We start from the raw sequence: 18164 nt of genomic DNA, 5'->3' as shown, positions 1-18164 counted from the left end.
ACTACAGTACCGCGGCACCCTAAATCCACAAAATCATTTATCCACATTAATAATTAGTAGAATAGCATAGAACTTTCTTGTCGTTGCTCAAAGCAACGAGATTGCAGGGCTGCTTCAGTCCGTACAAAACAGCTATTTACAATGCATGTGGTTTGGCTTAATTTTCTGTTAAGCTCCCATATTTACCTGCAACAAGTGACTTTGATAGTCCATAACACTCAAAGACCACTGGCAAGCTGGGGTGTAGCATTATCCAGCTGCACAACAGCCCATAGCATACTCACTCAGAGCCAACTGCACTCAAATTCCCATTGGGTATTAAGGTAACACAATAGCCAGAGTCTTGCTCAGCTTGTGTGTTTCTATAGAGGTTTATAAAACTATGAGGGACAAGGTCGATGGGTCGACAGAGTCTTTTATTCCCAAGAGTCTAAAACTAGGTGGCACAGGTTTAAAGTGAATGCGGAGAGATTTATACACAAAATGAGAGGCAACATGGTTCAAAGATTCAAAGTACATTTATTATCAATGTACGTATGCAGTACACAACCCTGAGATTCGTCTTCCCACCGACAGCCACGAAACAAAGAAACACCATGGAACCGTTCAAAGAAAACATCAAACACCCAACGTCCAAAAAAAAAAAGAACAGCTCAAATAACAAAAAACTAGAGAATAACACACAGAGTTTAAACATCAAACCGCAGCGTCCTTGAAACTGTCTAGGAATGTCCAGTTTAGTTCAGTTCAATTTAGTGCTGTGTCATTCACGTAGGCCAGAGAACCAGTCCACCTCGATCAAAATTACACAAAATAGCAATTGAAAAAAGTAACCGGAAACACATACTACATGAACTGCAGAGTCCTCTACAAACAAGTCCGATCCACAAACCACTCCGATCAAACTTTGCCAAAGACTCAAGACTCCTGTACCTTCCACTGACAGCAGCCAACAAGAGGTGGAGAGGGACCAGCCAAATGCAGGCAGACAGCACCGAGCATCTGCTCACCTCCTGATCTCATCCTTGTTGATTTCAATCTTGGTCGACGCTTTAATCAAGAAGAATTGGAGCCGATCATGGGTTTGTGATCTGCCATTAGGCACACCCTGTTCTCAATCTCGCTCTCAACTATGTCAAATTCCCTCGCAGACAGCAAAAGTACCATATCGCTCAGTTGACCCAAAAACACATGACCAAAATATAAATTACAGATTTCAATCGCACACAGATTACTAGTATATTTAAAAGAAGGAGAAAAAGCAGAACTGAATTGCAGAATATCACCACTAGTCGCATTGGTCACTGGCTCAACGAGCATAAATGTTAGCATATTATTATTACAGCAGAAATGACCCGGGTTCATTTTCCGCTGTTTGTAAGAAGTTTGAACAATCTCCCCATGACTGTGTGGGTTTCCTCAGGGTGCTCCAGTTTCTTCCCACATTCCAAAAGTGTATGGGTTAGCAGGTTCATTGTTCATGGGTGCAATTGGGCAGCCTGACCTTATTGGGCTGGAAGGGCCTATTACTGTGCTGGTATGTCTAAAATAAATACATAAAATAGAAAATAAAGTAAACACAAATCAGAAAGAGTGTGTTTAAAAGAGATCTGGACAGCTACATGGACAGGAAAGGTTTACAGTTATATGACTAAATGCAGCCAAATGGGACTAGCTCATGAAGACACATTGGTCAGCATGGATGAGTTGGGCAGAAGGGCCTCTTTCTCTGCTCTGTGACTCTATAATATGAACTGGAATTTAGTCAGTGTCATTTGCGATTTGCTTGTGCCTACCTGCTAAAGCTTACCTGCTCTTACCTTGAGCGGAGTCCCCAACAACACACATGCTCTGATCTGATCGACAAGCGGTTGTGTGCAGGACCTTTGGTAAATCCCAAAGAAATGTTTTCATGGTCAGAGAAGCCACTTCCCGTGACTGAACCAGTTCTCAAAGTTGTCCCACAACTTGCATGTTTTTGACATTCACAAATATTTAAAGACAATTAACAATTAAACATCCTGTTAATTTATTTTTGCTAAGCACTTATTAAAACATTTATATCTATCAACTCAAATCAACTATATCATTTTCTTGGAACCTGCCTGCCCTGGACACCATTGTTGCGCTACAATGAGTTGCTTGGAGCCGCAGAATGTGTGCCGGGTCTAACCTGCCATGAGGTTGGTGGCCAGAGTTCCCCGACAAAGCTGCTGGGAAAGCGGCAGGAAGTTCCTGCTCCACTGCTGGCTTTCCTTAGCTGTCCTATGTCAGAGCTCAGTTACAAATGACAGCAGCGATTTTCCGTGAGGGGGACCCAGGGTCCTGCTCATCTCTGCCTGCTGTTTGTCAGGAATTTCAGGGGGACCCAGGGTCCTGCTAGTCTCTGCCTGCTGTTCGTCAGGAATTTCAGGGGGACCCAGGGTCCTGCTCATCTCTGCCTGCTGTTTGTCAGGAATTTCAGGGGGACCCAGGGTCCGGCTAGTCTCTGCCTGCTGTTTGTCAGGAATTTCAGGGGGACCCAGGGTCCTGCTCATCTCTGCCTGCTGTTTGTCAGGAATTTCAGGGGGACCCAGGGTCCTGCTCATCTCTGCCAGCTGTTTGTCAGGAATTTCAGGGGGATCCAGGGTCCTGCTCATCTCTGCCTGCTGTTTGTCAGGAATTTCAGGGGGACCCAGGGTCCCGCTCATCTCTGCCTGCTGTTTGTCAGGAATTTCAGGGGGACCCAGGGTCCTGCTCATCTCTGCCTGCTGTTTGTCAGGAATTTCAGGCTAATGCTAATGCATTCATTGAGAAGGAAAATTGTGCAACTTTGTTAATTTAATGATTTATAATCACCTTTAGAATAAGTAATACAATTCCAAAATTCAGTTCATAGCTGAACAGCAGAATCTGGGGGTATAGAGTGGGGTTCATCCCCTACCTCTAATAGAAAATATCTCTCAGGCTGCAGACCGAACTGGTTGAGCAAACCATTGTTATTTGATGAAGGGTCTCAGCCCAAATCGTTGACTGTTCTTTTCCATTCATAGATGTTGCCTGACCTGCTGAGCTCCTCCAGCACATTGTGTGCATGCTCTAGATTTTCCAGTGTCTGCAGTATCTCCTGCGTATCTCATTTTCATATAAAAACAGATCAAGTTTGTATAGAAGCAGTAGGGTCAAACTTACTTGTTGCCCATTACACCACTGGCATTTAGGGCAGCAATAAATGTCCTCCATTTCTGGTGGTGTTCAGGACTTCCTTCATCGTGTCAGTAGCTTCTCTCAGTTTTCACTACCATCAGTCATGCAAGTCCCAGGTGGAGACTCTGGTATACCGTCACACTCAGAAGTAGAAGGATTCTTTACTGATGTTTCCATAACAAGTTTTGTTACAGGGATGTTAGCCCTTGGCTGAACCCCTGAACCTGGAAGACCTCAGTCTGGCCTCTACCCTTTGACCTATTTGGCATGGGTGACCGAACCAAAAGCCAAAGTATAAAAGCCCTGACTCCAGCCAACATAATTCTCCAGGTCATTAAGGCACTCAAATCTCTGAACCCTATGACAAGGTTGTGGCCCTCTTGGAGAAGTAAGGTCAAAAGAGAGGTATAATCTTTGACAACAACCTGAGCCCAAAGATATCTAATTAGATGCAGTAAACAAGATGCTGGAGGAACTCAGTGGATTTGGCAACATTTGTGAAGGGAAATGTGCAGTTGATGTTTTGGGTTGAGACCCTTCACCTGAACTGGTAGGTGTCATTTGCTTATTCTTCCTTGTCACGGGAGAGGTTTAATCAGTGTGCAAAATGGGAGGACAATTCTGGCAGGAGACATCAATCATCCAAAATTAGAATAAATGGTTTGCAACTGAAACAATGTCCTTTATCTTACCTAGTTCTGGGGCTTTACTCAAGACAAATGCATATGCCCAGAATTTGCTGACAGGTCCGTTGTAGAAGCTCTGGTCACACACAGATTGCTTGAAGCCGCTGGTATACAGTACGTGCCACATGTACCATCCTGTTCTGAAAGCACCAAGTATACTGTGGGGAAGAAAAAATTCTCACCATCATTTTCATGGTATTTAAATATGTGGTGTTATAATCCATTGCCTAATTGTACTATAATTGGGATATAGGATATACTTGTCTGCAATTTCCTCAGCCTTTTTAGCATATTATATCATTTCCTTCACAAAGTACTATCTGTATTTTTCTAACAATAGCAGTTTATCAGAAAATGCACACTGAAACCTCTGGATTGAGCTCCGTAAAGAAATAGCTGATCACTGTTTTCAAACTATGAAGTTCCCCAGTGAGTCATGGTAGATTATTTATTCATTCATTCATTCGGAGATACGGTGCAAAACAAGCCTTTCTGGCAACCACACTGCCCAGCAGCCCACCTATTTAACACTAACCTAATCATGGGACAATTTACCATGACCAATTAACCTACAAACCAGAACATCTTTGGACTGTGGGAGGAAACCGGAGCACATGGAGGAAAACCACTCACACAAGGGATGAACTCCTTACAGAGAATGCCAGAGTTGGAACTCTGAACTCCAACGCCCCAAGCTGTTAACTCCTGAGCTACCCAAACCCCTATGCTATGATGGCATTCTAACATAGAACAAAACAGCACAGTGCAGGCCTTTTGACCCATGATGTTATGCCAACCTTTTAATCTATTCTAATTTCAATCTAACCCTTCCCTTCAACATAGCCCTTGATTTTTCTATCTTCCATGTGCCTATCTAAGAGTCTTTTATACGTCCCTGCCTCTATCACCACCCTGGCAGTTGCTCCGTGCACCCACCACATTCTGTGTAAAAAAAAAACCTACCCCTGACATCTCCTTTATACTTCCCTCTAATCACCTTACAGTTATTCCCCCATGTGTTAGCCATATACTTCAGGATTACATGCTCCTTGGAGTACTTTGAGTGTTTTATAATTTCAATTTGATCTATTCTATAAGGCCACCATGATCTCACCAAGTTTTCTTTTCCAAAAAGTTGTGCAGCAATAAAATGTTCTTTTACTTACTCAAGCAATTCTGCACCTAGCTAAACCATTCCCATCTCTCCTCGGTGAAATGATTCAGCTGCAAGGAAAAGGAGTTGACTAAAGTCCTTTAAGCTGCTCCATCATTCAATGGGATGCCCTTGGGGCAGGGGCTCCCAATCTGAGATCCACAAACCCCTTGATCCATGGTATTGGTCCATGGCATAGAAAAGGTTGGGAGCCCCTGCTTTAAACCTTTGGCTCATGAGTCCACACCGATCATTTTTATATCATAGAATATGTTTTTATAAAATAGAAAAGTACAGCATAGTACAGGCCCTTCGGCCCACAATGTTGTGCTGACCCTTAAACCCTGCCTCTCATATAACCTCCTACCTTAAATTCCTCTGTATACCTGTCTAGTAGTCTCTTAAATTTCACTAGTGTATCTGCCTCCACCACTGACTCAGGCAGTGCATTCCACGCACCAACCACTCTGAGTAAAAAACCTTCCTCTAATATCCCCCTTGAACTTCCCACCCCTTACCTTAAAGCCATGTTCTCGTATTCAGCAGTGGTGCCCTGGGGAAGAGGTGCTGGCTGTTCACTCTATCTATTCCTCTTAATATCTTGTATACCTCTATCATCTCTCCTCTCATCCTCCTTCTCTCCAGAGAGTAGAGCCCTAGCTCCCTTAATCTCTGATCATAATCCATACTCTCTAAATCAGGCAGCATCCTGGTAAATCTTCTCTGTACCCTTTCCAATGCTTCCACATCCTTCCTATAGTGAGGCAACCAGAACTGGACACAGCACTCCAAGTGTGGCCTAACCAGAGTTTTTATTTTAATCCTACATTAATTCCCTTATCTTTATACTCCCTATATTTTTTCAACTCCTCCCACATACTGGGATAATTATTGCAGCAAACCAACCTGCCCAACCACAAGTCTTTTGGAAGTGGAAGGGAACTGGAACACCCTGAGAAAATCCATATGGTCACAGAGAGAACATGGAAACTCCACACAGTCAGCACTCAAAGTCAGGACTGAACCCGTGCCCTGTCGCTGGGAGGCAGGAGCTTTACTCACTGCACCACTGTGCTGCCCCAGATTCCTTTCCTTTCGCTCACCCTTCGCTGGTTTCAAATATTTTCCCAGCTTTGGTCTACAACGTTGTACTGACATCATGTGCCTCTTCTTTCAATTTGATACCTTGTGGCGACCCATTTCCTGGCATATCCGAACCGGCTCACAATTAGCCAGCTTTCTGGCTAAGGGAGATAGCCTACGGGAGTTTGCGAGCACAGAGCTTTGGAGCCTCTGCGCCACGGGGGGGGGGGGGGGGGGGCCAGATTGAGGGAGGCTTAAAAGTGAGGCTGAGGATTTCCAATAAAGTTTTTCCTTCGACTGCAGTTACCAACTCCGTGTCGTAATTTTAGCGCTGCATGTAGCACACCGCTACAACCTCTTATTTTTCAATGAAATACCTCTTTGTTGAGAATGCAAAATGGTCATTCCATCACAGGCAAAGCAGTCCTCACCATTGAGCACATCTACAAAGAGCGCTGGCACAAGAAAGCAGCAACCATCTCAAGGACCCCCTTTATCCACGCCATGCTCTCTTCTCCCGCTGCCATTGGGAAGGACGTACAGGTGCTTAAAGGCCCAGTATAGGAACAGTTATTACCCTTCAACCATCAGGTTCCAGACCCAGCATGGATAACCTCACTCACCCCAACACTGAACCCACAACCCACAGAGTCACTTTCACGGAGTCTACAGCTCATGGTCTTGGTGTTAGTTATTACAATTTTTTTTTGTATTTGCACAGTTTGCCTTCTTTTGGACATTAGCTGTTTGTCAGACTTTGTGTGTAGTTTTTCAATGATTCCAATGTATTTCTGAATTCTACTGTGAATGCCTGCAAGCAAACAAATCTCACTGTAGTGTGTGGGAATATTTATGTATGAAATATGATAATAAATTTACTTTGAACTCCACTGCTTATCTACCATTTTGGCATTTAACCTATTTTCCCACTTCACTTCAGCTAACTGCCTTCATATCATTATAACTATCTAAATTTAGGTCACAAGTTTCAGGCATACATTTTCCACTCTCAAGCTAAATATTAAACTCTCAGTATGTTATAATCACTCTTTCCCAGAGGAACCATTAGTCCTGCCTCTTTATACATGACTAAATCTAAAATAATGAGCTAAGAAACTCTCTCATTATGTGCTGTGTCATTAGATGTGGGTGATCTTGGTTTTTCTATGACAATGATTGTTTTCAACTAATTTTCCTGCAAAAGTGGTTTGTCATTGTGTTTACAAAATGGGTGACTCCAGCCATTATCGATACTTTTCGGAGATTGTCTTCCTGGCGTCAGTGGTCGCATAACCAGGACTTGTGATATGCACTAGCTGCACATACGACCATCCACCACCCTAGCCTCACGTGGCCCTGATCGGGGGGCTAAGCAGGTGCTACACCTGTTTCTGTGCTGTATTTTTCCATGACTCTTAAGTTAGCTTGATAGAATAGGAGTTAAGAAATAGCAAGGGAAAGATGCCACAGTTGAGAATATGATATTAGCTTCCTTCACAATAGCTACACCATAAAACACAGTATATATAAAGAATTAATCAAGCAATATTCTGCAGTAATTGGAGGGAAGGAGTGCCTTACACCTCCTTTAGTAGAGACATACAGTATCTCCACCCCACCACTCATATGGACTATATACAGTACTCATTGACAAGGCTTCCATTTCCATTTGGTTAGACCATTCCATATATAAAGTCAAACACAATTACTGCAGAATATTGCTTGATTAATTCTTTATATATACTGTGTTTTATGGTGTAGCTGTTATGAAGGAAACTATAATGCTATTCTCAACAGTGACGTCTTTCCCTTGCTATTTCTTAACTTCTATACTATCAAGCTAACATAGGGTCAAAGAGTCATCGAAAAATACAGCACAGAAACAGGCCCATCACCCATGTCAAACCATTTAAACTGCCTACTCCAGTCAGCCTGCTCCTGGACCATAACCATCCATACCCCTACCATCCATGTACTACTCCAAATTTCACAAACACTGAAATCAAGCTTGCGTGCACATCTTGCACTGACAGCTCGTTCCACACTCTCACGGCCAACTTGAAATTGTAGACCTGGTTTTGTCAGTGGTGGACAGATGATGCTAACCTCTGCCCCAAATGAAAGTTGCCAATAAAGACCTAGTGATCATCCCATTCTCTTTGTCCATAACCCAGCGTCGCTGATGCCATTAAGCTGCCTTGGCAGCCTAACACTTCAATTCTCAGATATTACATACAAGAATGTGATTAGTTTCATTTTCATCATTCTTAATTGTTACATAACATCCACAGATATGAAATTTGAAATGTAAACACACTTATTAAAAGTCTTGGTATTGGTAATTTGCAGGTTGTAACACCTTATTTTTTATTTTTTGACTGATTCCTTTGATTTTGGTGGAGAGAGTTGTAAATATTACACAGGAGAGCTGAACCATAGACAGCATGAACCAATGCTTATATGGAAATCCCGGATTTGCTGACTGCTTTCTGGAACACTCTCTCCCACTACAGGAAATTTCAACATCATTACTATTAGAAAATCCACGATATTCTTAGCCAACTCTGAAGCCTGAAGGCACATACTCAACGAGTTATGAACAGTTTCTTCCCCATTACCATCCTGAATGGGAATGAACCCATGAACACTACCTCATCACATTTTTATTTCTATTTTTGCATTACTTAATTAATTGAACTATTTAATATATACATATACACTTACTGTGAAATTTGTTATCTTTGTGGTAGCAGCACAGTGCACTTTTGTTCTATTATGTACTGCACTGTACTGCTACCACAAAGATAATAAATTTCACGACACATGCTGTGATATTAAACCTGATTTTGTTTGTGATTCTGATTGTGCAATTGCAATTTTGCACGTCTTGGTTAAAGTCACGATTCAGACATAAGCCTTTCACGCGCAAATTAAGTATAAAACTCTAATATATTATGATCAGTTTGCTCCAGAACATCCTTTAATCCTACCTCTCAACGTGTTATGATCACTGTTATGACTGAGAGGCCCTCACCTAAGCCCATATCTAAAAGAGCCTGTTCCATGCTGATTTCACAATGGATTAGATCGTTGGGTGATTTCTGTGTGAGGTCATGTAAGCAGTTTTACAGGGAAGTATGTTAGAAACATTGAAACATAGAAAACCTACAGCAAAATACAGGTCCTTCAGCCCACAAAGCTGTGCCGAATATGTCCTTACCTCAGAAATTACCTACGGTTACCCATAGCCCTCTATTTTTTTGAACTCCATGTACTTGTCCAGGAGCCTCTTAAAAGACCCTATTGTATCCACCACCACCACCGTTGCCAGCAGCCCATTCCACACACTCACCACTCTCTGCGTAAAAAACTTACCCCTAACATCTCCACTGTACCTACTTCCAAGCACCTTAAAACTGTGCCCTCTTGTGCTAGCCATTTCAGCCCTGGGAAAATTCCTCTGACTATCCACACGATCAATGCCTTTCATCATCTTGTATACCTCTATCAGGTCACCTCTCGTCCTCCGTCGCTCCGGGAGAAAAGGCCGAGTTCACTCAACCTATTCTCATAAGGCATGCTCCCCAATCCAGGTAACATCCTTGTAAATCTCCTCTGCACCTTTTCTATGGTTTCCACATACTTCCTATAGTGAGGCAACCAGAACTGAGCACAGTACTTCAAGTGGGATCTGACCAGGGTCCTATATAGCTGCAACATTATCTATCTGCTCCTAAACTCAATCTCACGACTGATGAAGGACAATACACCATATGCTTTCTTAACCACAGAGTCAACCTGCGCAGCAACTTTGAGTGTCCAATGGACTCAGACCCCAAGATCCCTCTGATACCACATTGCCAAGAGTTTTACCCTTCTGTCATCATATTTGACTCACCAAAATGAATCATCTCACACTTGGTTGGGTTGAACTCCATTTGCCACTTCCCAGCACAGTTTTATCAGTGTCCCACTGTAACCTTTGACAGCCCTCCACACTACCCACAGTATCTCCAACCTTTGTGTCATCAGCAAATTTTACTAACCCATCCCTCCACTTCCTCATCCAGGTCATTTATAAAAATCATGAAGAGTAGGGGTCCCAGAACAGATCCCTGAGGCTCACCACTGGTCACCGACCTCCATGGATAATATGACCCATCTACAAACACTCTTTGCCTTCTGTGGGCGAACCTGTTCTGGATCCACAAAGCAATGCCCCCTTGGAGTCCATGCTTCCTTACTTTCTCAATAAGCCTTGCATGGGGTACCTTGTCAAATACCTTGGTGAAATCCATATACACTACATCTTCTGCTCTACCTTCATCAATGTGTTTAGTCACAACCTCAAAAAATTCAATCAGGCTCATAAGGCACGACCTGCCCTTGACAAAGCCATGCTGACTATTCCTAATCATAATATGCCTCTCCAAATGTACATAAATCCTGCCTCCTAGAATCTTCTCCATCAGCTTACCAACCACTGAAGTAAGACTCACTGGTCTATAATTTCCTGGGCTATCTCTACTACCTTTCTTGAATAATGGAACAACATCCACAACCCTCCAATCTTCCAGAACCTTTCCCGTCCCCATTAATGAAGCAAGATCTTCGCCTGAGGCTCAACAATCTCCTCCCCTGCCTTCCACAGTAGCCTGGAGTACACCTCATCAGGTCCTGGCGACTTATCCAACTTGATGCTTTGCAAAAGCTCCAGCACATCCTCTTCCTTAATATCTACAGTCTCAAGCTTTTCAGTCTGCTGAAAGTCATTGCTACAATTGCCAAGATCCTTTTCCATAGTGAATACTGAAGCAAAGTAATCATTAAGTACATCTGCTATCTCCTCCAGTTCCATACACACTTTTCCACTGTCACACTTGATTGGTCCTATTCTCTCATGTCTTATCCTCTTGCTCTTCACACACTTGTAGAATGTCTTGGGGTTTTCCTTAATCCTGTTTGCCAAGGCCTTCTCAAGGCCCCTTCTGGCTCTCCGAATTTCTTTCTTAAGCTCCTCCTGCTAGCCTTATAATCTTCTAGATCTCTATCATTACCTAGTTTTTTGAACCTTTTGTAAGCTCTTCTTTTCATCTTAACTAGATTTACAACAGCCTTTGTACACCATGGTTCCTGTGCCCTACCATCCTTTCCCTATCTCATTGGAACGTACCTATGCAGAACTCCAAGCAAATATCCCCTGAACACTTGCCACATTTCTTCCATACATTTCCCTGAGAACATCTGTTCCCAAGTTATGCTTCCAAGCTCTTGTCTGATAGCCTCATATTTCCCCTTACTCCAATTAAACGCTTTCCTAATTTGTCTGCTCCTATCCCTCTAACATACCATCCCTATAACATACCATCCCTATGTTATGGTAAAGGAGATAGAATTGTGATCACTATCTCCAAAATGCTCTGCCACTGAGAGATCTGACACCTGACCAGGTTCATTTCCCAATACCAGATCAAGTACAACCTCCTGTAGGCTTATCTACATTTTGTGTCAGAAAACCTTCCTGAACACACCTAACAAGCTCCACCCCATCTAAACCCCTCGCTCTAGGGAAATGCCAATATTTGGGAAATTACAATCTCCCAGCACAACAACTCTATTATTATTATACCTTTCCAGAATCTGTCTCCGTATCTGTTCCTTGATATCCCTGTTACTGTTGGGTGGTTTATAAACAACACCCAGTAAAGTTATTGATACCTTCCTGTTCCTAACCTCCATTCACAGAGACTCCGTAGACAATCCCTCCATGGTGTCCACCTTTTCTGCAGCTGTAACACTATCTCTGATCAACAGTGACACACTCCCACCTCTTTTGCCTCGCTCCTTGTCCTTTCTGAAACATTTAAAGCCTGGCATTCAAAGTAACCATTCCTGTCCCCGAGCCATCTAAGTCTCTGTAATGGCCACAACATCATAGCTCCAAGAACTGATCCATGCTCTAAGCTCATCTGCTTTGTTCATAACACTCCTTGCATTAAAATAGAGACATCTCAAACCATCGGTCTGAGCACATCTTCATCACCTGTCTATCCTCCCTCTCGCACTGTCTCCAAGCTTTCAATATTTGTGAGCCAACTGCCTCTTCCTCCATCTTGCCGTTGTTACTTCATCTTTCTGGTTGGAGTTTTTTTGATGTATACAAGTGGATTAAAAATACCATTCAGATTTCACACATCAGATTATCTCTTCCCTCATTTTAGCCACTTTTTATTTGCATTAAGAAGCATCTGCCGATTAAATGGCTTCCTGAGACTCCACAGAACTGTAATCAAACAAAAGAATTGAGATGGAGACACCGAGATATTAGGGTGGATAACAGCTTGTGAATGGAGCTTGGTTGTGATGTAAGAAACTGAAATACAGAGATTTAAGGCAGAAATTACTAGATTTATTGTGTATTCAGCTGATGCTTGGTTGTCAATGGTGCAGTGGTTAAATCCGAGACTAGAGAGGTGTAGACATCTTAGAAGTGAAGGGTGTGGACACAGGGAGGGGAGAAGTGCAAGGAGGAAATATAAAACTTAAGTGTCCCTTAGCAGCCAGCTCACTCAGCAAGCAGTGAGGATGACATGAGAACTGGATGGCGCAAGATTGGGTTGAATTGTTCTCTGATCTTGGCAATCCATTTGCAAATGTTTTGTCACCATATCAGGAGACATCAGTGTTGTGCTGCTCACTTGTGATGTGTCCTCTGAATGTTTGACCTTTATATACTTACCAATCAGCTAAATGGTCATCATTACAGGAACTCAGTGTGACATAGGGAGAGGTCTTGTTGCTGATTGGCTGTGTGTCGAACTCTTGTGTATTGTCTGGTATTTTGTCTGCATTGGTTTATAAATGGGATCAGGATCTACATGTCTATTTATAGAATTGTTTGCAGAAACTCTCTTGCATACTGTATGTTTGTTTGGGTGGTGCAAGTTAGGATACAGATACAGGTACTTTAAATGTTCTCAAATTTATAGAATGAAGGAGTTCAGGCAGACATTATGAAATATGCAAGTCAGAAGTAGGAAGGTGATGCTAAGAAGTTGAAAAGGCTCCAAAAACATTCATAAGAATGTTTCCAGGGTTTTATGGGGCTGCAACATTATCTTGCAGGTTTTGAATTTAACCTCCCAAAATACAAATCATGAGGGCAATTTATAACTTTACAGCTTTTCCACAAACTATACCATGTTCTCCCAGCACAAAATTTTTGCTTGAGGGGCATCAGAGAACATTGTATTTCACTAAGTGGAGAGCACTGAGATGAAAGCTTCAGAGTGCCCAGCAGAAGGCTCAGACATTGCTTAGCACAACTGAAACAGCAACATGTGTGTGTATGTGCCTAACCTTAGTCAAATATCACAGCATTAGCTGGGAAACATGAGTGATATTCAGAGGTACTGTCTGTGAAAGGTGTTGCTATGGAAAATTGATATGCGTTCCACTCAGCCAAGAAAGAAAAAAAGACTAAGATCTAAGACTTGAAAAAAGCCAAGATCCCAACAAACTGAGTCAACACAATACTTACTGAAATATTTGTGCTTGTATTTAGCCTTTGAGTAAATCTGTCAGATCACTCACTGAAATAATATTCTGACAATTAGATGCATGCTTGCTGAAAAGTAGAGATTCCAATCATTAGCTTTATTTCAGTGTCTAATTGTGTTCGTGGTATACAAATCAAGTAGTAATCTCAAAGATCAAAGTAAATTTATTATCAAAGTACCATATACTATTCTGAGATTCATTCTCAGAGTGATTCTTCTCTGAGTGTGGAGGCACATGCTCAACTATTCAGAAACAGGTTCTTACCCCCGCCATCGGATTTCTGAATGGACATTGAACTCATGAACACAACCTATATTTTTATCCCATTTCGTTGAACACCTACGCTCTGTCTGCCAGAGAAAGAAGGATCTCCCAGTGGCCACACATTTTAATTCCACGTCCCATTCCCATTCTGATACGTGTATCCATGGCCTCCTCCACTGTCAAGATGAATCCACACTCGGGTTTGAGGAACAACACCTTATATACTGGCTGGGTAGCCTCCAACCTGATGGCATGAACATTGACTTCTCTAACTTCTGTTAATGCCCCTCCTCCCCATCTTACCCCATCTCTGACATATTTACTTGTTTGCTTTCTTCTGTCTCTCTCTGCCCACCACCCTGCCTGTTCTCCATCTCCCTCTGGTGTTCCCCTCCCACTTTCTTTCTCCCTAGGCCTCCCATCCCATGATCCTTTCCCTTCTCCAGCTCTGTATCACTTTTGCCAATCACCTTTCCAGCTCTTAGCTTCATCCCACCCCCTCCAGTCTTCTCCTACCATTTCACATTTCCCCCTCCACCTCCTACTTTCAAATCTCTTAGTATCTTTCCTTTCAGTTAGTCCTGTCGAAGGGTCTCGGCCCGAAACGTCGACAGTGCTTCTCCCTATAGATGCTGCCTGACCTGCTGCGTTCCACCAGCATTTTGTGTGTGTTGTTTGAATTTCCAGCATCTGCAGATTTCGTCATGTATGCTATATTTTTATTTTTCCACTATTTATTTAATTTACTAGTGGAATTTTTTTTTTTAATTAGTGAGGTTTTGTTCATGTGTGGGGTTAATAGCTTTGCAGTTAGCACGATGCTGTTGCAGCCTGGGCTGTCAGAGATCAGAGTTCAATTCAGGTGCCAACTGTATGGAGTTTGTACATTTCATGACTGTGTGGGTTTCCTCCCAAGGTCCAAAGGCGTACCGATTGGTAGGTTAATTGGTCATTGTAAATTGTCCTGTGATGAGGCTGGGGTTAAATAGTTGGGATGTGGGGCAGTGCGGCTTGTTGGGCTGGAAGGGCCAGTTCCATGCTGTATCTCTGAATAAATAAATCCTCCATTTTGAAGAGCATTATAGGCTTCATAAAAGAAAGCAGGTACACTCTCCAAACTGCAACCTTGATGTTGTGAAATATTCTTACAGAGAACAGTACAGAACATCACAAGAAGCAGAGCTTCTTTAACACCCCAAATGCACTGCCTATCGGCCTTTGCTATTTCTAGCATTTCCTACTTGTTATTCCCCAATGCTCTGAAATGCCACATTGGGATCCTTCCTTCCCCACGTTCCCATAGCATGCACGTAGATCAAGCCGTGAACAATTCTCTTCACCTACAGTATTGTCATCCCAGGTGCAAGTTTCAATGTTAATGAATTGCACAATATAAATAAACTATAGCCCTAGGGCCTTTTTAATACAAATTCCAGGCTGTACTTATGGGTATTTGCCTGGGAAAGGAATCATTACACCAAAGAACTCCAAACTGTCATACAAGAGGAAGAGGACCAAAATACATTGGCAAATGTTTCATTCCAGATATGCTGAAGTGCCTTATTCAACTAATTAAAACTCGAGCCTTAATTCAAAAGATTAGAGATGAGGTTTATTTATTTTTATTGAAACATTTAGTGAAATGTGTCATTTGCATTAACAATTAACACAGCCCACAATTGTAATGGGGGCCCACAATTGTCACCATGCTTCCAGAGCCAATGTAGCGTACCCACAGCTTACTAACGCATGTCTTCAGGAGGAACTGGAGCACCCAGAGGACACACATGATTAGGCAACTCAGGGGAGCTCTGGCATGCCCTCTTCTTCCTGGAAATGGATAGATTAGACTTTGAGTTCATTACCGAAGTTCTTCTGCATCTTGTCTTTGACCATCTGTCCCTGTGCTCTTGTTCTCTCTCAGCATGGTACCTTTCAATTCTTGTCAGTCAGAAGTGGCAAGGCTGGACCAATAGGCTGATGTGGGGTGATGTCAAGGGGCTCACGTCAAGGACAGAGACATGGTTAGCAGCATCTTTGAAAATATTCTTCCTTGCACCTCCGTTCTGGGCTGTCAGTGGATGATTGGGACTGTCGGTGGCAATTCTAGTGTTGAAGAACCTGTCCCTCTGCCCATCACTTCCAACAAAGTACCTGCTACACGTCAATGTTCAGTCTAGATCATCTCCAGCCACAGTCACAACGGCATGCGTGCAAGTCCAGAGGACAAATTCCATGTCATCACCAATTTGTTCACTAGAGTGAGTAAGAACATGGCCTCTGCCTAACATCTGAAAAATACAAGCCCTCTCTCAAACTGCACAACACCACCCTCTAAAACAAGACCCTGAAAACATCGACCACTGCCCATATCTCATGAGCCACATCTCAAAGATGAAATTCACCATTTCCTTCAGTGCACTTCGACAACCTTTGGTCAATTGGAGAAAAGGGTCTCTGGAGTTCAAGACTACAGAGATTATTAACTATTACACTGCAGTGATCCCAGCTCTCCTGTATGTTTTGAAACTGAGTTGACCTACAGCAGACACCTCAAGAAAGAAAACAACAATTTCTTCCTTGCAAAATCTTCCAACGCCACTGGCAGGATAAAAAAAACTAACATCAGCATCTGAACCCAAGCCAATATCCTCCAGCCTGGAGCCCCTAATCACATACAGCTACCTTTGTAGGACAGCCATATCCGTCATGATATGCACTGTCAATGTTGGAACCCAAGTGTGGAAGAAAGACAGACTCCCATGTAGAGATGGCAACCAGAATTTATTCATAAGAATTCCAACAGACATCAGTGACACCGTGGAGGTAACATTCTCAAACCAGGACTCATGATTTACACTAATCGGGTACTCACTTAAATAATACTAGTAACAAGGAATCCCCAAGCCAATCAAAATAAATTTAACAAGTTTAAACGGAAAGCACAAGGAGACTGCAATACAAAGAGCAAGTCATTCGAGGAAAACAGAAGGACATCTAAACAATTAACTCTCGTTTGACAACAATTAACTAATTCAGCTGCTATAAAAACCTCCGAGCCCAAAGCTCTCTGGCTCCTTGTACAGGCCTGAAGAGCTCATTGCATGTAGCACTCATGTGCTTGATTCCAGACTCCTGAAACAGGTCGGCTCTTCTAAGTCCTGTCCTGGGAACAGATTACCAGGAAGACAGAAGGAAAAGTTCAATACCTACTTTAAAAAGTGCAGCATCTCCACAGACCTTTGAGGATTACCCAGCCCATATCTGCATTGATTGGAGAAGGGGCATACAAGATAGCTCTGAACCTCCCTCATTACACAAAACAACCTCTCATCCATTGTCTCCAACTACGCTTCCCACTGCCTAGGAAAATCGGCTAACATAATCAAGGACTACCTTCAACTTCGGTCATGTTCGCTTCTCCCCAAGGGTTCATGGAGTGTTCAAAAATTGATGGCAGAGAAAAAGAAGCTGTTCCTAAAATATTGAGTGTGTGTTTTCAAGCTCCTGTGTCTCCTCCCTCATGACAGTAATGAGAAAGGAGCATATTCTGGGTGGGGGGGGCATCCTTAATGATGGATGCCAGCGGAGGTAGTGGTTGCAGATCCAATCGCAAAACTTGAGAAGTTTCAATTAGTAGATGGATGGGAGGGGTACAGGCGGGCCATGGTCCAGGCCATAGCAGAATAACAGATTGGTATAGAATAGATGGACTGAAGGGCCTGTTTCTGTAATGTATTGCTCTGTAACTCTCTGGCACTTAAAACAAAAAGCCTTTCACTGTATCTTGATACAGTGCCAATAGTAAACCTAGCGAATGTTATAACCTGCCAAACTTCCCACCCAAATAAGCACCTCCCACCCCACTTGCTGTGGTGTCTATGGGTTCCCCACTGGTCTCAGCAGCAACCTCATAACTACAAAATTGGAGTGGAAACAAGTCAACTATGATCTTCAGGAATGGCCTGAGCGGAATGTCAAGGAAATAAGCAAACCCAAAGTGAAAGATGCCAATGAAATGCAGAAACCTCTCACCTGACAACTGGGTAATCAATACAAACAGCCTTGTGTTTCTGTTCAAGCAATTATTGTGAAAAGGCTTTGATTGGAAAGGAAATCACTGCTTTGCCTTCCCACTCAGAAGTACCACTCAATAAACACAAAATTCTAAGCAACCAATCGTGTGGAATTATTAAATTACCTATTGTAGAAAGGAGGGAAAATGGGTGTTG

At 42.7% G+C, this 18164-nt stretch overlaps 1 protein-coding gene across 1 annotated transcript in view; it reads right to left on the bottom strand.

The window, feature by feature from the left end:
* LOC132379110 (elongation of very long chain fatty acids protein 6-like) overlaps nt 1-18164 on the bottom strand; it is a 167893-nt gene that overhangs the window by 12267 nt on the left and 137462 nt on the right. Inside the window, exon 5 of the mRNA XM_059946691.1 lies at nt 3879-4030. Within this exon, the coding sequence (XP_059802674.1) occupies nt 3879-4030 (152 nt within the window). The remainder of the gene's footprint in view (nt 1-3878; nt 4031-18164) is intronic.

The sequence above is a fragment of the Hypanus sabinus genome, chromosome 21 (genome assembly GCF_030144855.1).
Source record: "Hypanus sabinus isolate sHypSab1 chromosome 21, sHypSab1.hap1, whole genome shotgun sequence".
Lineage (NCBI taxonomy): Eukaryota > Metazoa > Chordata > Chondrichthyes > Myliobatiformes > Dasyatidae > Hypanus > Hypanus sabinus.
This window is presented reverse-complemented; position numbering and strand designations above follow the sequence as displayed.